This window comes from Limanda limanda, chromosome 7, assembly GCF_963576545.1.
Source record: "Limanda limanda chromosome 7, fLimLim1.1, whole genome shotgun sequence".
NCBI lineage: Eukaryota > Metazoa > Chordata > Actinopteri > Pleuronectiformes > Pleuronectidae > Limanda > Limanda limanda.
This window is the reverse complement of record NC_083642.1, coordinates 6730436-6753091: the sequence shown is the minus strand read 5'-3', so window position 1 is coordinate 6753091 and position 22656 is coordinate 6730436. Positions and strand designations below refer to the sequence as shown.

Genomic DNA, 22656 nt, shown 5'->3' with positions numbered 1-22656 from the left:
GTGAGGAGAGATGTGTTTTTGTTGTTTTTAGTCTTCTCCAGTCTGGGGGTATCTGTCTCATCCTCTGTCTCATCATCTGTCTCATCATCTGTCTCATCCCCTGTCTCATCATGTCTCTCAGGGCTGGACAAACCTCTGATGAACCAGTTCCAGTCACTACTCTCACCTGGCTGATGATGAAGTTGTTTCTTTTCTGTCAGAACAACACGTCACCATGTGGAGCCTCTGAGCTGCTTCACATTCCCCGGAATAAAAAACACAGAAAGAACCGAATAACACACGGTGTAAATGTGAGTTGGGGGTGGTGGTGGGTGAGGGGGGGGTCTGTCACTCACCTGCTCTCAGCCAATGGTAAGTTCTCTACGGTCGGCCCGACTCGCCCCCCCCCCCGCTCCTCCCGGTCCCTCCTCGTGCTGTCCTCGCCGTGCACGCGCGTGGTACCCACGGTCGTGAGGAGGAGGAGGATGTTGCGCGTGAAGGGGAAATGGCTGCCGAAAACAAGCCGGAAGGTAAGAGGACTATAACGGGATTTAATTCACTAGTATCACCGCCGTCGTGGGGCTTTTTTTCCGGAGCGGTCGCATCCCGGGAAAAGGCGAGCTCAGCGGGGGGGCGGAGGTTTTTTTTCCGCCGGATAACGGATCCGCTATCCCGGGTTAAAACGTGGAGACATCACCTAGCCGGCTATAGGGTTAGCTGCTACCCCTTCTATAGCCCCGGCTCCTATTCCCGGTGTAGCCCCCCTCGTCCAGCACGCTGCATCCCGGGGACGAACAGCCCCGGACAGTCCGCCTGGGGACCGCGGAAAGTACCGCGTCGGATCCGCTCGGGGTCGTTGTGAAGCCGGGAGAAAAAATCCAAGTAGTTCACAACAAGGCTAAGTTAATGACAACATGTCAGCGGCAACTTCTTCCCTCGGTACCCCGGCTCCATCGCAGCGTGGCTCGGGTTAGTTTCTGTGTCAGGTCGGCTCCTCTCTGGGTTATGATTTTTTTTTTAATTTGGGAAAAATCCTTCAAACAAAACATGCCTTGCCTGTAAAAATTTCAATGTTTAGTTTTTATTTTTGTTTTGTTTCCCTCTTCGTTCACTTCAAGTTAGACAATGATATGGAGGCAGAAGTGATGTGTTGTGTTTCTTTTTCTTTTTCTTTTTTGTGTTTCCGATGAGAATCAACACAACTTGCTGCTGAGATGATAAATGCCATCACAGCACAAGATGCAGGGAGGATGTTAAGAGTATTTTTTATTTTTATTTACCAGCTACTTTACTCACAGGGGACGAAATGATGTTTTAAATTCCTTACCCTCCTCATCCTATTTCTTACGGCTCACTAACTCAAAATGAAATGCATTAGACTCACTCATTTCCTTTTTAGTGGGGTGTTTTACTGCGGAGCATATGCATAGGAGATCTGTTCTCATTCAGATTCAGTCCCATGGAATCTTTGGACGTGGAATTAAACACAACGTCCATATGAAGTAAAGAAGGAGATAAGATAAAACACATCAGCTTTAAAGGGGAATGTTTTACTGGGTTTAAACCATATGGGCTGGATTGGTTTTATTGGAGAAAGTATGGAAATGACAGCTGATTAAAAACAGAAAGCATATATCTCAGCAGTGCTTCGTTTTTAAATGTTGAACTTTTATATGACAGAATGATGGGGCAGCTTCCTTTCGAAACTTGTTGTCTCTTTAAAAAAAAAATTGATTTATGTTATGGCTCAAGCAGACGACTCACACCCCGGGTCTTTAAATTTGGCTGCAGACTGAAATTAGAAAGAGACGAGCACAAAAATAATAAAAAAAGGATTTCTCCATCAATCGTTAGGGCCAGATGTTTCCGAGCTGTTCGTAATGTTTTGTGGCAGGCTTCAAATTTGAACAGACTTCTGTCGGAGTTTAGTGTCAGTAACCTCAAACACAAATTCCTTTTGATGCAGAATTACTTTAATGCCTCAAATGAGTGTAAACAAAGTACCTGCCTCCATATGAGGGGAGAAGATAAAACGCTGGGATTTCAGTTGTTTGGATGTCAGTGTGCCAACCACTAAACCCAGTCCCACCAGGGGGTGCTATTGAGCTGCTCAAAGCACACTTAGTGTATATGAGGGATCAGTCTGTGGCTATGACAAAAAAATGAAGACATCTGGTTTTATGATAGTAATGACTTCACTGTGGTGTATAGGCCTAATGTATTCATCTACATAGCTGAACTTAACAAAATAGTCTCCAGTTGTTAATCTTGATTCAGGCAGCGCTCACTGAAAACCCTGACGTGAAAGTCCCCTTGCTGAGCAGGTTAAGTTATTTTCAGTGTTCCTGTGAGGCCGGTCAGTGGAAAGAGGAGGAGGAGGAGGAGGAGGAGAGGGAGGAAGAGGAGCATAGAGAGAAAGCGGGAGGGTCATATCTTAATGTAAATGTAATGCCGCCTCATGCAAACCTGGCCCTTAAAAGCTTTTACGTAGAAACTCTCACGCTGAATCTTTTCTCCTTTCTTACTTTTAGCCGTTCATTAATGTGGAACAGGCTTTTTCAACTTACATCACTGTTACAGTTTTTACATGACATGCTGGCGGATGTCAGGAGAGCACAGAGAGAGCTGAACAGTGTTTCTTAACCTTTTGTCCTTGTGGTATATGCAGGCAGCGCAGCTCTCTTAGTTGTTTGGCAGGTCTTATGATGGCCCATAACAACTGAGGGTTACATCTTGGCATTCAACCCAGGGGCCAGGGCCTAGTCTCATTCAGCGGTGTAATGTTTTCATCCTGGGGTAATTCTCTACAGCCTAACTGATTGTCAGGGTCCTCGGGGGTCCTTTCCCCCCCTCCTTCACACTCATAAACAGCACAGAGGGTCCAATACTTTAACAACGAGGCCTGGAGGCCACAGAAGACACAGGCTTGATATGTCTTAGCCGAAGACTGCTCCGGATGAAACTACAGCCAATTGTCTTGAATCCACCAGAGCAGAGACTCATTCAAACATTGCTGTGCAAGAGCCAAATGTGAGAAATGAAGCAGCACTTTTGTAAACACAAGCAAGCACACACTTATTGTGGCGTCGGGACTTAAAAAAAAACCATTGTAAACATTACAAGTTGTAAGTATTTACACTCTGGAGTTGGATCTCTAAACTGTCAGCGTGTCACATAAGCTATATATAAGTCTAAAGCAGTTGGAGCAGCAGACGCACAACAGACACAATCAACAAAGGCGGCTTTTTCGTAAAAACGTGAATCCAGCCTCGCTCTCTCAGCTGCGCCGCGAGTCTTATTTCTCTTCTTTATTTTCAAGTGGGTGCAGTTTAAAAAAGTTTCATGATGTTATCATTTCACTCAAAGTTCAGGGTGAAGCGCCAGCGAAACATCAAGTAAGCACGCAGTCAGCCATTAACTTACAAAAGTGCTTGTGCAGCAATGGTGTAAATGTTCCTCCGCTGTTTTTGTAAAGAAGGAGGAATTTAACCTCCTCGCGATGTCGGACGACTCACTTTGCTCTCGCAGTTTTGTGTTGAATCAGGCATTACGTTTTTTCTTTTCTTTTTTTTCTTCTTCTTCCCCAACCATTTAATTGAATCAGTGAGGTGTGGATGGATGGGACCCGGGTTCGGTCTGTGGTTCCTGGGACGAATCACTCCTAATGCCTGCCTGTAATAGACCTTTACCGACTGCTTTGCACGGCCACATGATTGATTGTATTGATCAATCCGCTTTACCGGTGATGCAATAGGGAGAATTATTGACCAGCATCAAAGCCTCACCGACCCTTATTACCGTCCTTGCTTCGCGTAGGCTTAAGAATAGAAAAATAGACAAAACTCACTCTTTTAAAATAGACAAAATGATTCACTGGGATTCATCATCATCATTACTGTTGTTGTTGTTGTTGTTGTTATTATTATTAATATCATATATTGTGTAAGAGCTCTTGTGTGTTTTTAAATGTATTTCATTACAATGTCTAGCCTCTGTGGATACTGCTTGCATGGGGAGTTTGCTTAGTAATCACAGGCTGGCAGAATGCTTCTTTTCCTCGATTTTCTCTACTTTTCTCTTTGCCTCCTGAAGGACTGAAGAAAGTTCGTAATCCGGATCGAATGTACAGATCAGCAGTGTGTTATGCTGGCCATGGTCCACCTAAGAGTATCAGTGATGACACAGAGATGAACAGTAAGAGTCAGTTATTAATACTGCATTGCCGCTCCAAGAAGCCACTAGCTGGCCAATCTATTATTCATTCATCGATTCATTTATTTACTTCTTGATTTCATCCGTACCCATGCTGCCCCCCCCTCCCTCTCCTTCTTTTCTTCTCCTCCAACACAACACCCCCTCCGGCTGCTCTGTTGATTGAAGTGTCTGCTTTACGGGATCACGCTGTCAATAGCTGAAGTGCTGTTGTTAACTAAGAGTGATTGTTTCAGGTTAAGGCCAGGGGATCAGGACCTGAGCGGACCCTCGGAGAGAAAGCTTACACTTTGAGCCATCAATTATGGCCCTGTACTTGCCTCTCCTCGCTTCTCTTCAAGCTTTTTTTTTGATGGTTGAAGAGAAAAAAAATCAACCAAAGTGTGCACTGTGCAGTCTGACTTGAAAACCTTGCAAAATCAATTTGTGTTAGGCTGAAAAATATTTACAAGGCGCTGAAAAATTTGTATCCTGTGATATTTTCTTCCTTCAAATGGATTAATCTTTGCCCCTGCTTCCTCTCTCATTACATTTGTGCGCCACGAGATCTGTAGACCAGGGGCAAAGAACAAAGACAGCACAACATCATAGCTGAGTTTTAGTTTTTTTTTATGACTTGTAAAAACCAGCGTCTGTGGGCGCAACTGCTTCACTGCGCTGACAAGTCTAAGCACAAGTGCTATTTTCATGTCCAAAACAAATCAGTCAGAAATGTAGGCCAAAGTCCTGATGTTATTTGTGGGTGAGTTTCCCTTCATTCCTCCACAGAGGAACTGTCTGAATTTTTAGCCTCTGTCTCTTCACCCATTGAAAAAGCTGTCCTCTGTGAAGCAGATTGTTTCTCAGCAGAAAGGAGCCCGTTCACTGTTAATGAATACACCCGTCTCTTCACTGCTGGAAGACTCTGTTGATCTAGACTAGAGACTGGGTAATTAAGTGTGCTTGTGTATTGTCATTTCTAAATAGAGCATCTGAAAGCACCCTCAGACCCTTTTTTAGACTCGTCACTCGATAGCTGTAACTGGGTGAGCTCGGCTGCACCGAATTTTCTTGGTATTATTTTAACACAGAATGTTTTCAGAGATTTAATGGCAGGGGACTGCTTGTGCAGATCTATGAAACAGCGACTCAGCCTGTAACGGCGACATTGTTGATAGACTTTTGCGTTGCCCCCTCATGTGTGACAGCTGTGACTGACAATACGTTTTGCCAGTCTTGCTATTTTCCTTCATGTTATTGCGTGATATTACAGTATCCTGCACCCGTGTCAGACACCCTGTTTAATGCATTCAGCCCCGAGGTTTTCTCCCCCCCCCCGCCTCACCAGGACACTCCAGCAGAGTAGAGCAGCTCGAAACAGGCAGGTAAACCATTGATCTGAGTAATCGTCTGAGTAATTGTGGGAGTAGTTATGATACAGAAAGAAGGGCTTTGTTTGTGTGCATGTGTAGGCAAGAGGAAGAAAGTGAAAGAGAGCAAGAGAGAGGCAAGCAGAGAGAGAGAGAGAGAGAGAGAGACCTCACCTCTGCTCTCCTTGAGATGGGATTTTTATGGATGGGTGAGCTTGGTGAGGGCTGAGAACACATAAAGAGTCATTTTCAGTTTGTTGCAGGCAGTTAACCGTGTGTGCATGTTTGTTGAACTTCCAGTAATAGGACCGGGCTTTCTATTTTTTTTTTTTTTTCAGCTGTTTGACTTTCTGACAGTCTTCCCTTATTATACTATATTACACATAGTGTGTCTAGCGCATAGCCACTGAGGGAATGTAAACATTGTAATTGTAAACAATGAAAGCTGCCACGCTGCAGATGCTGCATCTGGTTTGGTCGCAGCACAATTGCGTAAGCAATGATGTCCGTTGAGATTTAGTGTAAATTCGAGTATATCACATGCACTCAGACTCTTTCTTCCTTTCCCACTGGGTGAAAAAGTAATACATAATTTTGCATCTTTTGAAACAGCTGTTGGGTGTGTGTGTGTTTGTGTTGTGGGCCAAACGCTCATTCTAGATGCTTCTGCAACAAGCAATGCAATGTTCTCTTTGTTGTAGTTCGTTGTAACATAGCAACGCCATGGTGAGATTCAGCAGACAGTTTTTTCTTTAACGCTTGTGGGCGGTTAGTAATTTCCCCGTATGTGAGAGTGTTATCGAACAGGCTATAGGCCAAATGATAAAGATAATTGGTTTCCCAGTCCTAAACTAACACAGGCTATATAGTAAGTCTACATAGTCCTCTCCGTGTCCCCACCTAGAGCCATCAGGCTGTGAGGAGAGCGGCCCCTGGACTATAGGCCAATCACTGTTATTACTACCAGGGAAATATGACACTGCCTAAATTGTCCTGTGTTGTAGTGAAGCTCAGTTCAGGATCTCCCACAAGAAGCAGGCTACAGACTCTGGTCTAATTCAGGATCGACAATTCTCCTTTTTATATAAGGTATAAAACCAATTCGAATCTTTCTGCTAAGGCCGAACAGTCCCTGTAGGAAACCAAATTTTCAATTAAAAAAATCCTAATTTCGTGAATACCAGTCCACTAAATATGCCAGAATTTTTTTCATCCAAATCCATAAACTTTTCTCTGAGATATCAACAAAAGGGTTTAAGATCATCAACCAGAATTGAAGGAGGACAGACAAACAGACAGATAAACGCAGACATAACCTCCTGGCAGAGGTAATGATTCAGATACTCATGGAAGTGTCTTGAAATGTGAGTTGTTGGACGATGATATAAAACAGAAAAAGTGACACAATCGAACAACTGTCACAGAAAAAAAGACTCAAAAGTTTTCCTCTCCATATGTCAGAGTATTTGGAATGAGTTCTGTTTTAGGGATTAATATTTGTAACGATAGATATTTGCTTTGTGTGTGAACAGTGTGAATCGAGCTTCGATGTCACGACCGCAGATGATTAGTGATGTTATGAAGAGTTTTGGCTCTTAGCTGAATCACAGGAAAGTGTCCTAACCTGAAGGCAACAGGGGCAGTATCCCATTAGTGTAAATGTCACTGCAGCAGCTTCCCGCAGGTTAACCCCCCTCCTTTACTTTTCCTTTCTCTTCTTCTTCTTCCTCTTCATCTTCCTCTTCCACGCCTCACAACCAGATTCATCACATTCTATTGACGGCTTGTCATCACTTGACCACTGCACCTCGGCTCTCTGAATTAATCTCTGCTTCACATTTTAACCACATTGTTTTCTCTTTTATTTTGGTCTCATTGTCTACATTTTGTTTTCAACTGTCAACATGCAACTGTATGAGCTTTAGGTTCAATCTGTCACTGGACTGGATTGACATTTCGCCTGCTAGAGATCATTATAAATACTGTATAACCCATTCCACGCCCTCCCATTGTAGATTGTTTCAATTCAGACGCTTGACACATTTCTCATCATGTCTCAGCATCTCACTGAATGTATTTTTTTTTTCTTTACATACATCATTATGTAGAAACTGCATGTAAGTAGGATGTGTAATATTTCTCTGTGCATGCTGTGAATCAATGGCAGTTTGTATTTTGTCTTAGAGTTTTTCTGTACATGTATGTTTTGTGTGCACAAAGAAAGACGATGGTTTTTCTTTTCTTTCAAATCTCCTGCTAGTGATGAAAGCACAATGATAAAATAACAAGTGGTGTTTCTACAGTTTGTGTCCGTCTCCCTCTGACTATAAAAGTGTTCTTCTGTCCATACAAGACAGGGATTAAATGATCAAAATATCGGTTACTTCTGCTAATGAGTTAGTTGCAGAAGGTGTTTAAGGATGACAGCGCATCACCAGGTTAAACAACGCTGCTGCTGCTGCCTTTTCTTTCTTTGAACAGACTCAACGCTGGCAGTTAAAATAAAGATACAGTATTCGACGCTGCATTAAGAAATATGCAAAACAGTTAATTCTCACAAGATGTCAATGTGACAGATTTATTCCTGTCGTTAGTCTCTGCATCGAGAAGAGCTCCTCTGTAAAGGAAAGGGTTTTTTTGTGCCGTCTTCATGCTGCATCATTCACTACCACTGATAAGTTGTTAACTAGTTGCTTGGCTACGGTTTATGTGCAGCAGATGGGGTGTGTTTTTTTTTTCTTTACGGTAGCATAAAATTTCACACCCTAGTTGATGAAATATGTTTTAGCTAAGATCTTTTGGCTAACCATGCTAACTCTGGAGATAAACACATAGGAGCATTTTTTTGTTTTGGTCCATCCCAGTGAGTGGATCAGGGGCATGATTCAGTTTCACAGAGCTTCTTTCCCGAGCGGAGGTGAGAGCCAAACGTTTATCCACAGGACTGTTTGCTCGTCTGTGATTCACCTCCCACGTGTTTCAGGTATAGCTCCAAAAGTGCAGATAGTGTTACACTGCTCCTCTCATCCTTAAGCCATATTAGCCACTAAACTGTTGTGGAAAAAAGGTTGGCATTCAGGCTGTTACTTTGGATATGCACCGCCAGCAGCGATTTGTTGAATGATCTATAGCCAAAACATTAGCTTGCAATTTCTCCACAATGTGGGCACAGATTAAAAAGAAAAACTGTCACTCCCAGAGCGCTCTGAGACAGAGAGGGAAGAGAGAGGGTTTTGCGTTCAGGGCTCAGATATTGATTAAAGATTTGTTTTTGTCAGCCTTTCCAGTCTCATGACCCTCGCTCCCGTCTCTAGGGTGGGGCTGGAGCAAGCTAGCATGACAGATGCCCTTAAATTCAGCCCAAGTGTTTGCTTAGCAGCCAGGATCAGTGATAATCCAAACATCAGGGCACAGAAATATATATATCTTCATACACGTTCGACAGAGGCTGATGAGAATTAGGAAGGCACGTGCCCCTGTTCAGAACACAACATGAAAGCTGCAGACCTGTAGCCTGCACTAAAAAGAGCTCCTCTCCCTCTTTAGCCTTTTGGATGTGAGCTTGCTCATCAAGACCCAGAATGTAATTGGCTCCAGTGTGCCAGCTCAGCTCGGCTCATCCTCTCATATAACAAGCTCTGGTATCAGCCTGTCTTGCACTTTTAGTGTTTTACAATCAAATAGTAGTTTTCTGTGTATCCCTTTCTTGGCTAATGTACACACAGTCATTAAGGCTGCTGTTTGGACTCCAAAGTTAATGTTAAAACGTACAGGGGAAAGCAATGGAATGCAAAAGAAGCAGAGTTCCCTTCAAGCTTTGATCCATTTACATTTTTAAAGCCAAATTTTTCTCGGTAATTTGTTGTTTACACACTGATCTTCTCAGACAATTAGATCATGAAAAAGTTGTCCATAATCTATTAATGTATTCCAAATCTGGCATACAAGGTATTCCCCCGTGGGCCGTTTTCAGCTCATGCACACACAGTATATGTGGATTTCCATGCCACAGTGGACAAATTAGCAAGCAGCACTTTGTTGTGGATGCTCATGGTTCCTCCTTCTCATCTGTGGAAATGTCTGGTGGAAGGCACCGAAGGCGTACGGCAGCAGAAATATTATTACTGTGGATAAATGGCAGCTGAAAGTTGGAGTTATGAGAGTGTAATGCAGCAGAAAAGAAACCTCAGCGCTCGACGGTTACAGTGAGTTTGCTTTTTGCGTCCCATGAGAGCCCAGTAAGAAACGTTCTTATGTAAACAAGGCCCCTCTCATGTTAGACAAGGGCTCCCAGATTAGAGACGGCCAACACTCAACATCTGAATAACAAGTGTCACATCTAAAACACATGGTTTATTTAACAGCACGGGCGTAGTGGACGATTTGAAACACGACAGTAGTTAGCCTGTTTTTGAAAGAAAGGCAGGCGCTCGTATTTGAGATGGATAAAAACTTCATCTGATACAGCTCTGTCTAGTGTGCTTCGTCCAATACAACAACAGTAATATTGCAAATGTGATGCACAGTTTAACATAAATATACTGTGAACATCCAGATATCTTAGCAGTATTTCAGTTTAAATCATACGATATACCCTGATTAGATTAAATATTTGGCTGCTAATGCTTTGCAGTCGATATATGTGTGGGATCCTTGATCCATGGACATTAACAGATACTTGGCTTGTTCCCTGGTGCTGCTCTGCCAGACTTGTCCTGCAGCCATATTCATTTCTTGCTGGTTTTGGGGGCTTGTTGCCTTCAAACTGGATCTTCAGCAAGAGGAGCAGATGCTTTGGTCGATGACGTCTAGTGACTGACTTGGCCAGTCAAGAACCTTTCATGGTTTGGCTGTAATAAATCTTAATGGCTACTCTAGAAATAGAGGGACTGTGAGTGCAAGTGGGGACCATGAAACACTGAAAGACAGCACTTTAAGACTTGAGGCAAAGGCTATGTGAGGTGAAACGGAGCGGTGCATGTTCGACTGTAGTCGGGGCCTTTGACTTTTTAAATCTTGAATATCTAAAGAAAAAGATGCTCCCAAAAATTCCAGACATGGTCAGAGAGCCATTAATTTTCTACAGTAGCAGAGTAATCCACGGATAATGTCTTAGTTCATCCATAGGAGAATTGCATGAATAGATAATTCAGCCAACAACTATCAGCTGTCGCCTGAATTTGGGCAAAAATTCTGAATTAGAGCTTTGACTATTACATACACTCACATAACTTTAACTGGCTGATTTAAAATGAGTTTAACAGGTTATAAAACATGGAAGAAACGCCCCTTGTAAAAGTAATATCATGCAAAAAGGGCAAGTGAAATATTATAAGCTCCGACAGAAAACACAATATTCCCCAGAATATGTCAGGTGGAAAAGAGTCCAGTAATGTCTTAAATATATATTAGGTTGTTATGATAATGTCCTCATTAACAGGCTTGAGACTTCTCGCATCATTTAACGTAGTTACATGCACATTAGTAATCTGATCACAGCCTATTTATTTGATTTTAGAAGTGTTTACGTAAGGTTAAAGGATTAAGAGAAACCCAGTTAACACATGAGTCCTGCCGGGTTTACCGGTTGCTCTGCCGCTTGGGGGGTTGTTAGCTGCCACATACAAGACCAGGATTTCAAAGTAAAATGCAGTCATGTGGTAGTTGTTTCACCTTTCATGTGCACAGCATACTTAACTGAGATGTGTTTTGCATAATTCAGGGTTCCGTGGCACAGAGAGTTGTAAAGCCGGCAACACTTTGCACAGAGACATTGTTGTGCAATGACCGGTGTAATTATAAGGTTGTGAAATGATTAAAACCAAGCGAGAGACTACAGTTCTCATTCTATTTGTCAGGAGCCTCGATGTTTTATGTACATCTCCTCCCCAGTATTTTAGCCTGCTGGCAGATTGAGCAGACGAATCCTCCTGCGGTAGATTTCGATCCCGACTCACTTGGCGATAAAATCCTCAACATGCTTGAGACATATTCCAATCTAGCCCCTGTCAGCTGCTGATGGTGTCACAGGAGGCGGTGCCAGGGGGCAGCACTGAATCCTGAATAATCCGCACACAGACAGACATATGTATCTGCTGCTGCTGCAAAGAGAGGATTCTTCAGATCACATGTCGTAGGATGGGAGATGGACAAAACTTTGTTCTGACCCACGCTGTACCCGAGTGTGGATCGAGAGCGATTTCTCCCATTTTGGAGTGGGCTTCAGTTTTTCGCTCCTCTTGACCCTTTTATTGGACGATAATGAAAGTTTGGCTGTGCATCAAAATGAGACTACGGCTTCTTGATTAGTTTCCTTTTGAATAGCAAAAAGTCCGCTCACACAAAGATCCAGCCTCCTTCTGTCGGTGCTGCCTCTCTGATAATTCAGCTGCAGCATGTTTTCTAGTTCTGACAGTGGAAGCGCTCCGGTATCAAGGAGCAGATGCTGTATGTGATTCTTAATTGGGCATAGCGGATGATTACAGATACCTGTGCAGCTGATATAAAACAGAGTGTACACGCAGAATTATAGGTACAGATGGAAATGGTAAATACTACACATCTCCCCGTGCGTTCCTCTGGGAGCGATGATGTGCCACCTCGCGCGTCGTGCCGCCAGGCGACTGTGTTCACTGAGGTTTCTGGGCAGTGGCCCTCTGTTCCCGCTGTGACGTGCATCAAGCCACAAGCATCTTCTTATATCCTCATGATCACTATTTGTATTGGCTTTTAAAGTGGTGTTTCTCTGCGGTTGAACTTTTTCTTTCTTTTCCTACAATCAACCAGTGACACCGGCTCCCCCAGGGATCCATAGTCAGCACTCATTTTCAAGCTTTTTTCTCTTTCTCCCTTTTACTCACCCATTTCCCCCCTTAGTATCCAAACCTGCAGTTATATAAATATGAAAGAATGTGCCTCGGTCTATGATATTTGGTTTTTAGCTATGGTTTATTTCCCAGCTAAATTGCGTTTGCATAAATGCAGCATTTTGCATCACTTCCCGTGAATGTATTTACATTAAATCCACACACATTAAAACTGAATAACAGATTCATTTGCACATGCTGGAACATTTACCTGAATTTACTAACTACGTGCAATATTTGTGGGGCTTGATTTACAGCTTGTTGATGCATTAGAAGTGCGGCATATACCAAAAGGATTAAAGGTTCACAGTGGGTGTGATGGGGGGGAGGGGGGTGGTGAGGTGGAGGGAACAACCTAAACTTTATTGGCAGCTCCGGTGAAAAAGTGAAGCTTATATACTTGGCAGGCTTCGTCTGGATGATGCACAAGCTAAAATATTTCCTCAATGACACAATCTGACACAAGTCTTTCCCCCCTCTGTTATGAACCATACATCTTTTCCACACTGACGTTTTTCCCCATGTTGATGCACCTGAGATTGTGTATTTTTTTTCACTAGCACTGTCTTCGACCCCCCCTGTGATTGACAATTTCAGACTTTTCTGCTTTTACAGTTTTTGTTAGTGATAAAATGTGGGAGAATTACTAGGATTATGTCCACGTAAGCCTATATCTCCTGTTCTATTAAAACTGTAATAGGGTTCTTCATGATATTATAAATTCACCACGTTCCTGTCTTCATAAACAAGTATAGTTTGTTCACCCATTATTCATCTCCATATTTTACCTGAAAGAAAGCACTGGAATTAATTCAACATTTGAATGCATTCATGCATGATTGTGTCTTTAACCCCTACTGTTTTACAATACTCATGAACTGATTGTAAAATCTAAATTATGGATTGAGCGACATGCATTATGATGTAAGCATTGGGCCTGGTAATTGTAATTATTTCCCTTATTAATATACCACATTCTGGCGTGCAGCGCACAGGCCCCCTTACTAAATCCCCATACGCTGTAAAATCACTCAAGGGTGTTTATTGTGTCTAAATAATGAATAGACACAGCCTTTACAAGTTGACAGTGAAACATTTCTGGCGAACTCCCCTGATACGATGCATTTCACAGTAAAATAATCTAGCCAAGCACAAAATAAAAATGCAGGCAGTCCTCTCTTATTTCTTAAATGAATTTCCTAATTCGTAGGGAGATATTTAGTTTACACTGAGCGTTTTGTGGCAGAGAGACGGACGGCCTGATAGAGAGGGAGACGAGCGAGTCAATGAGGTATAACGCCTGTGCTAAACATCCTGTTTTGCGTTGCTCTTGTTGCAGATGAACATGGACATTTGAAAATATACCTGCCCAAGAAGCTGCTTGAATGTCTACCAAAATGCACCTCGCTGCCAAAGGAGAGACACCGGTGGAACACTAATGAGGTAAGGCTACTGCTCTTTAGCATACCACTTTCTTCTCAATCCATCTCTTTACAAAGGTGCCCGTCTAAAAGACACCCTATTCTCCAAGGCCCTTTTCAGGTTTGTAAGACGTGTGAACTCCCTTCAAAGCAACGCGACGCCTTCTCCATGAGTTTCCTCAATCTAAAAGAAATATACCCCTAGAAAAATATACCCTCTTAACTCACATAGGCCAAGCGTTTTAAACATTTCACATTATACCAGTGAAAATATTTTATGTTTACTTTATTCTCTGGTATTTTCCCTTCAGATTACACATGAAGGGGAATATCAGGATTGTTTTAACTGTATTATATATACTTTTTATATTTATATTTCTCTTTAGATTCCATTTGTATTATGTTTCAGAAATTTAAGTGCAACTCATGAAGTAATCCTGAGAATATCACCTTTGCGGCAATCTAGGTGAAATTATTAATATTGATGCAAAGCTTCCTCTGATCTTTTTTGTCTTTGGTCGCTGCATCTTAAAATCTCCAACGTAGAGAATTCACTGCCTGCACTGATAGTCTGATGTTTAATTGTGACACAGCGCGTTGTTCGGTCAAATACGGGGAAGAAACCACAAAGCAGACGAAACATTCTCTTCCTCTCTCCTCGTGTTTGAACTGAGACAGTTGAGAAGCGTCTCTCATCTCCTAGTTTTTTGTTTACTGTGGATTTTCCAGCGCTCATTCTCTGCAAGGAAAACCCCGTCTGGCATTAATCAAAGGTTGATATCGTTCTCTGGTTGAGTCTCGTTCACAAGACTTCACTCCTGCTCTGTTTGGCAAGCATCACAAGGGCCTCGCGATGTAAACAGGTTGTTAGCGTTGGTGCTGTGAAACATGAGGTGTCTTTCATTTCATATTTGCATCACATTAAGATGCGTCACAACTTATCCATCGTCAAATCAAACCCGATAATCGTTTTCTTGCTTTGACAGGTTGTCACAGATCTGGTCATTTTCATTTCCCTTTTACCTGAAGTACAGACATTTGCATTATTTTTTAATTACAACCTTAATCAGACATTTGTCTTGTTTGATGTTTATAAAGGCCCAATGTTAGTCTCCTGAGAAAGCTGGATTAGTTTTTGCTGTTTAAATCTTAATCTGCTATAGACTTGTGATTAGTTCACCTGCATGCTTATTGCCACATTTTTTATCTTAATGCAAAACAAAAAAATATTGTTTCTCTTTATGAAGTCACACGACCAAGATAAAATATGTAATTTGTAAAAAAGGATTTATTTAAGCTGTTTGCTGCCTTTTTAAACAATATTCACGATAAGGGTTATCGCAGCAGAGCACGACAGATATATCAGTTGTCCGATAATATCTTAGCCAATATGAGACTTCCACAGATATATCAGTATCAGCCTTTATGTTGCAGAGAAGTGCCAGTATCAAAACCTGTATTCTACACAATACACTATACAAAGCAATTAGCATTTATGTTCATATTTTAGATTAAAAAAAAAACATACAAGTTCTTTATATTTGCTTGTTACAATAATACAATTCATCTAATATGGGTAAACAGTAAAATATTAGTATCGACCCCCAAAGATGCACATTGGTCTGGCTCTATCACAGAGTAATTGATATGGTTTGACATTATTAAATTGCATTATATGCACTTCATGCTCTACTGTAGCTCCCCTAACAGCATGTTGCTTCAAACCTTCCCCCGTTCTCTTTTATTTCCTCTGCTGGAAAAAAAAAGATTACTCTTTTCAGAGAACTGGTTGTAATTAGACTTAAATACACTCAATGACAAATCTTAAAACCAATATGCAAAAATCAACCATCCATGCTTTAGATTAACAAATTGTGACCATATCAATATAGTCATCTGCAGTGATGAAAGTTAATTGACTGAAAAACAACCAGATGATAAGGCACCAGACAGGCTCGTTCCTAAGGAACAGGATATTCCAAAAGACAATCTGTCATTGACACACAGTAAAATATTATTTTACACCCACTTTGTGTCGTCGATGTGTTTTAGAAAATAGATGAAGGGACTAATTCCATTGCGGTAAAGACATGGATGTGTGAGAAGTAGACGAAATTACGGCGGTGATTGATACAGCAGGAATTTTCCATTGTTTCTCAAACGCTACATCGCTCGCGGTCTCCATTTTCATCCCAGTCTCCATCTGTCAAATCTCTGCCCCGGTTATGAGAAAAAATGTATAATGCTTGTGTGTTTCTAATTGGCTGATGTTGTAACTTGCTTGCCCTGTCTGACCTGCATTGTGCCGCTAGCAGTCTAAATTAATTTACATGGCTTTGAAATTGATCTCAAAATGTACGTCTAAGCATTTGCTGGGGATAAATACTGGCGGCTGCAGCTGTTAGCATGTCGTGTCATTTCTCAGCAAATTAAAACATAGGAGAAACATTTCAGGGGGAAAAAAATTGAAAAACACCATGTTGTGTTTCTGGGGCCGCAGATTCCTCTGTGGATGTTTGTTGGTGCTGAGAGGATATTTGGGGGGGTGGGGGGGAAATGGGCAACAACAAAAAAAAAAACGATGGTTCCAGTGGTGCTGTGGTATGAATGCCAATAGTGTTTTCCCCGGGTTGAAGAGAGCAAGGCAACCTTTCCTAAAATCAAGGACGTTTCTTTTTTTGTGCAGACCATGCAAATTAGAGTGTTTGTTCCTCAGTGGTGGCAGACAGGCAGGAAGAGAGGGATCACAGAGGCTCTTGTCGCTGCAACAGTATGACTCTTAGTGAAAGTGACACCTCATCAATTCAGTGCATATTTCTGGCTCCGGCTCAGCATGCTTAATGCACTAATTTCCCACCTTTTACGTTAAAGGAATCTCAGTCGTCTGGTAGGTTAGGGCTGATAATCTTCATTAGAGCAAAAAGGAAATCGATTGTGTGACATATACCGTAGTTATTTGTCTTCCACAGCAATATTTAGCCCAGGCGGATTCGCTGCTTTGTGTCTGAACACTATAGTTGCTAGGTAACATAATAGTTCTCCTGTCATATGGAAATTTGTTTGAGTGTTTGACATATTTAGATCGGCAATGATTGATCAATTAATCTATTGCTATATTGAAAGAAAATCAGCCAGCAAACCGCTGTGACCATCGATTAACTGTGCAAGTCATTTTTCTCAGTTTCTCCAGCTGATCCCATGTGATTGTTGGTCGAAACAATTTCATCATGTCACCTTGGGTTCTACGAAACTGTAAAGGAGAGTTATAATAATAGAAACAGTTTGTTTGTATTATTTGAAATGTTGTATTTTATACTAGAGATTAAACTGTGTCAAAATATCATAACAGGATTAGAGCGAACTATATTTTCAGTATTTCAGTATTTTTTGGTATCGTTAAAACTGTGCCAAAAATGGTAAAGTAAGTGAAGTACATAGAAGTAGATATACTAACTGTAGTAATTTCAACAATTTTACATTTAATCAACATATTTATTATTAATGAAAATGATAATGTACCAATACCATATCAACTGTGCAACATTAACATTAAAGGAAGATAGTGGTAACTTGCTAAAGAAGCTTTTATACCCCTATGAAATCTTAATGTAATGCAGGTTTACATGACCTTTAAATGCGAAACTTTTTTTTTAGAAGTCTTATCAGCTTAAAGTAAAATCAGCTCATTCGAAATAAATATCATGAGAATAATGAAGAAAGCAAATAAAATCCCAGTGTTTTCTAATATTCAGTTCCCCCTGACAACAGGAGGAGGTTTATTGTTTCTTGGAGATGAGCTAACTTTGGTTAATGCTGCACAGTATCAACCAAATCACCACAGGAATCAATCAAAGTTTTAAAGGTTATTCAAATATTAAAAGTTACTACTGACCTTCAGGATGTTTAACATAGTTTACAGGGAAACCGGTTACCAGGTCGTCCTTATTCTATGTTATGTCTCTTTGGTTTCTGGAAAACAGTTAATTTTATGGTTTTATGTTATAACATATTTCATGATTATACTATAAATATTATTGACATTGCTGTCTATTATATTAAAGTATTAAAAATCTCTCCATAGATAAACTAGTGATCTATTGGCTTCATAATGAGCCCAAAAAAATACAATATGATTCATCATGTTAACTCTTTATATGACTCCTATCCAGCTCAAATTTGCACTGTTTTGGAAAAGACACTTATTTAGTTTTATAAAGACAAATCAATTAACAGCTTCCTCTCATCGTTGTTGCCACATGTCCATTAATTGTGCACGTTCATATCTGCACTGAACCTCCATGAAAACATTCTTTGCATTCCTGAACTGACAGCAGAGCCACTTGAAAGCTGCGCATGAGGAATATTCATAAAGTGTACTTTGTTCTTTTCCCCCTTTGCCAACTTCTTAGCAGCTGTACATTACTTGTTCAAACCCGGGATGGCTCTGTTAAAGTTTCATTCATGAGGAGGCGCACACTTCATTGTATTTTTGGTGATTGAGGATACAACCTGCTGCTTGGAAACTTTAATCTGGAAGGAGAGCGGATGGGGCGGCCGGGGCTGTGGCGTTGCCGGGCGAGGTGAAGTGAAGCTAATGCAGAACTATTCATTTCTATCTCATTCTCATGATTCCCCTGTGTAGTTTCACGAGGAGAAGGTGTGCAGGAATACATTTCAAGCATTTACTGGAAAATTAGATAAAGCAATCGAATCAAAATTCAAGGGAGAGGATGAGAGTTTAGAGGGTTTAACGGTGCTCTCGTCATTGAATCGGTTTGCGAGATGCGAATATGCTATCAGCCTTCAAATTATCAATGGGAGAGAAGTACCTTGCACTGCTTGGGAATTTACTCAGCAACTGTAGCAGGGAAGAAAAAGAACTGAGTATTATTGAAAGAAAAGTGGTTATGATTGGAATAATAATACTTTTTGAGTGGAAATAATCAGTGACATTTCTGTGATTGCTCCTCTGTTAAAGGTGATAGTCCACTTTCTCATGAGTACGTTTTTGCAGAGGGAAGCAGAAATACTTCCAGGAAGTCTAAGCGTTCCTTGTTTGTGATGCTGCTCTCTCAGCCATTGATGTCCCCATGTCTCTCAGGTGAGACGTCCTCACAGAATTCCTCTCAGGTCTGCAGCCGGCTTCTTTTGTCTGCCGGGTGCTCTGGCACCATGACCTCTATTTTGCTAGACATTTCGGCTGAGATTAGAATCTTCTTAAAGAAGGACATCTCACACAGGAGGGGCTTTAGGCTTATATCCCTTTCAAGATAAAGCAGAGTCAGCCTGATGTTTGGTTATGCCGGCATGAAGGTTGCAGGACTCGAAACGCGCGGGAGAATTGCAATTTTTTTTTTCCAAGATGGACTTTTCACTCTTTGGTTCACTTAACAGCTCTGATTCAGGCTGTGTATCATTGTGAGATTCAAAGCAAGAGCGGCATCGGTTGAGAAACTACCAGTCAAAGACGCGAGCTGATTTTATTTAGGCTGTAGACTTTTCTGCTTTTCAGTGTGAGTTTGCCCCTTAACTATGTACTTCTGCAGCAGCGCTAGAGTTTGAATGACGGCTGTTATGGCTTGCCGCTGGAGTCTTGTGGACAAGAACAACATTTTCCTCTCTGCAACAGCTGGACCAGACCCCTCAGTGTTAGACATAAACCTAGCAGATTTTTTACAAGTGGCCGATACATTAGAAAGCACATTATTTTCTAGTTTTGGAAACGTGACTTTATAGTTCTAGTCGGATCTAAAAACGTAGGGGCAAATGAGTTTAGCATGAAGCTGTGGTTGAGGGAGGACACTGGGTCTAAGCTGGTGTGACATCCACAGCCTTTAATGAACGGCACAACGCTCTGAGTACTGTGAGCTCCCACTCAGCTTAGAGGGGACTGCTTCTGAACTGGTGCTGAACCAAAACCGACAAGAGAGCATCAGCCCGGGCCTCCACCGGCCTGCTGCACATTTAATGCCCCCGTTGTCAGGAATAATCCTCTCTGCTTCACACCACCGCCGGCAGCAGCACAGCAGGGTGCCCACATGCAGTATGCCGCCGCTCAGGGCGGAATGGGAGCTCCAGTAGAAACACTCGGCGGACTCATGGGGCAGCGAGGGTTAACAGGCAGGGAAGAAGTGATCAAAAACCACAACAAATGAAATTAAAGGCGTGATCAGATAATCCTAAGAGACTAACACTATAAGATAAGGTGCTATAAAGACAAGCATCATTCACTGCTCTCACTAAAACATAATTTGTGTTAACCTGCTCCGTGCCACTGTGGGATTTTAAATCCCACTGCTGTGATATTAAACAAAAATGCATTCCTTTGAATACAGTTGCAGAGGATAAAGGAATTTTTTTATCTTTTCATCTGGTCTTTGAAAAAGGCGATGCTTTTTCTACAGTGTTTTATTTTTTTACTAAAATATTTTAATTTAAAATATGAAAAGATAAAAGCAAAGGCTCTGAATCTGTGAATCATCACTCCAGACTTTCTGTTCTTTGTGGTTTCTCTGCCACAGCCATCCAGTTTCATGCTTCTCTCAGTACAGCAGTTCTTATTTTCCTATATCTAAAGTACATTTAGTATATTTAGTGTGAGTGGGAGGTGTGTCAGGTTTGTGACCTAAACAAAGCTGCACTCTCGATTTTATTTACTGTGGTATATTCTGAATGAGGTTATGTTTTTGTGTGATATTAATTCTTCAAACCGATTACACGAAAAAATGGTAAAAGTAATTCATCATGACTTTGCATTTGTTTGAATATAAGTCATTTGAGCCACTTGCAGCAGGACAACATGGGATTTTAGACACAGACCCACAGTCAATAGGCCTGTTTGACTTTGTTTTCGACCAATTGTGGGTCATAATTTCAACATCATTCAATCTATAACATTTAGTTTTATTTGTAATGCCCATATTCCCAAATGATAGTTAGTCTCAAAGGGCTTTACAAGGTGTACAACAACATCATCTGCCCTCAACCCTCAGCAAGAGTAAGGAAAAGCTACCAAAAAAACATTTTAACAGGGTAAAAAATGAGAGAAAGCCAAATGTGAGAAGTGCAACAGATGCTGCGAGTTCCTTCTGTCAGTCTTAAACTGACAAATACAGTTAATAGAAAAACGATTCACACATTTTTGCCCCCGTGAGTTGCTTCGGTTCAACTCATCACTGCCATGACTCATGCCTGACAACACTGTTTAACCTCATGATCTAAATCATATTCTGACATTGTCGTCCATAGAAATGATGTCCTTGTAGGAACTTGATGATGGGCAATTACACTGCAACCTACCACCTACATAATGTTTTAGAAATATGTAATATATTCATTCAAAGCACTGTATTCAACACCAGCTCAGCTTTTTTTCAAACGAAATAAATTAGAGTTTGCAGGCTTAAGACTTTGGTGTGAAACTCACGGTGCAAAAGCTTGAGCATCCCCTGTGGAATATCCCGACCTCATTAAAAGATTTCAAAAACCGACCCTGGTCAAATTACCAGGACCAGGACTGTCCTGATACAGTTCTGTCATCACACCGGCCAAACTCGATCTGTCAGTGTTGTTTTTATGGCCGTCAGTGCTCCGAGAATTCACCTAATCGAACACAAGGTCACGCTTGATTAAATGTTTATCTTCATTTGAGCTCCTCGCGATGCCTGGTTTTCTCAGTGGAGAGTAATTAATATGACTTCCACCGTTTGCAAATGTTTACAGGAATGTTCATTAGCTTCTCTGGGGCAATCACTGGAAATTAAAAGGTCATGTTTGTCCATCTATCCAGTTTTTGTTGTTTGTCTGTTTATTTCTATTTATTTTTTATCTTTCTGGGTTAGATCCGTGCTGTTTTTCCAGTAACAGGTTCTGAGAACTTGTCACTGAATAGAGTAGGTGCAGCGCATCCTGTGGGGATCTTTTTTTAACCAAGGTTCAGGTTTTATTTATATCAGCTCCTCATTGAACCACTCAGTTGAGGTTGAAGATGGCAAAATGCCTGCACACTTTTTTCCCTGGCTGCTCAGAGAGCACATTAATTCAGCCACAGTGTTGCAGTCTGATAACTTCTCACTTTCTTTTTTTTAAAAGCGTTTTAATACGAACACCTTGCCTACTTTATGGCTGTGTAGAATAAAATGACCACATACCTTCATCTCCTGAAGTTTCCACTCAATTACAACTTACTAAATATATATCAGGGACTTTTTTGTCCTCACCTTGCTTTGCTCATGAAAGAGGAAAACAGGAAGATAAGGAATTGGTGTGGTTTCTTTGGATGGCTGACTTCATAGCAACTTCCTGTGAGCTTGATAGCTTCACTGATTGCTAGCGTTGTAGCTTACTGTGAGGTGTCAATTGCGAGGCTACGGTGTAGTGAGGCAGTTGTAATAGGAACCCACCAGTTGGGTCATTTAGGGAGTCCTGCATGCTATAGGGACCCTTTGCTTTTTCCTCTGGATGCGCACATCAAGGCAGGGGTCCTCAGTATCCTCTGAAGACAGGAGTATCCACTCAAAATTGCATGACCTCTATTGTAGCAGATACAGGTCACTCCACCTCCTGTGGGAAGCCTCTAAATTGAACCCAGCTTGTGTCTTTGATTTCTTTCCAGCTCTCTCTTCCTCTGGTTTCCCTCCTTTTACTCTTATCTCCTGTCTCCCTTTCTCCCTCATGTGTTCACTGAGCTGCAATGCTATTCAGGTACAGACAGAGAGATTTCTACCCCTTCTCTGAATTGCTGGGTCAGGCATTTTCTGCGCGGAACCATTTTATAATGGAATTTAACTTTGTTTACTGGATAAAGGAAAATGAGTTATGCACTTGATG

At 41.4% G+C, this 22656-nt stretch overlaps 1 protein-coding gene across 1 annotated transcript in view; it reads left to right on the top strand.

The window, feature by feature from the left end:
* Window positions 1-348: 348 nt before the first annotated feature.
* The window catches only part of camta1a (calmodulin binding transcription activator 1a), a 294400-nt gene continuing 272092 nt past the window's right edge, over window positions 349-22656 (top strand). Inside the window, 4 exon segments of the mRNA XM_061075151.1 lie at window positions 349-402; window positions 404-509; window positions 4072-4173; window positions 13746-13849. Of these exon segments, the coding sequence (XP_060931134.1) occupies window positions 349-402; window positions 404-509; window positions 4072-4173; window positions 13746-13849 (366 nt within the window).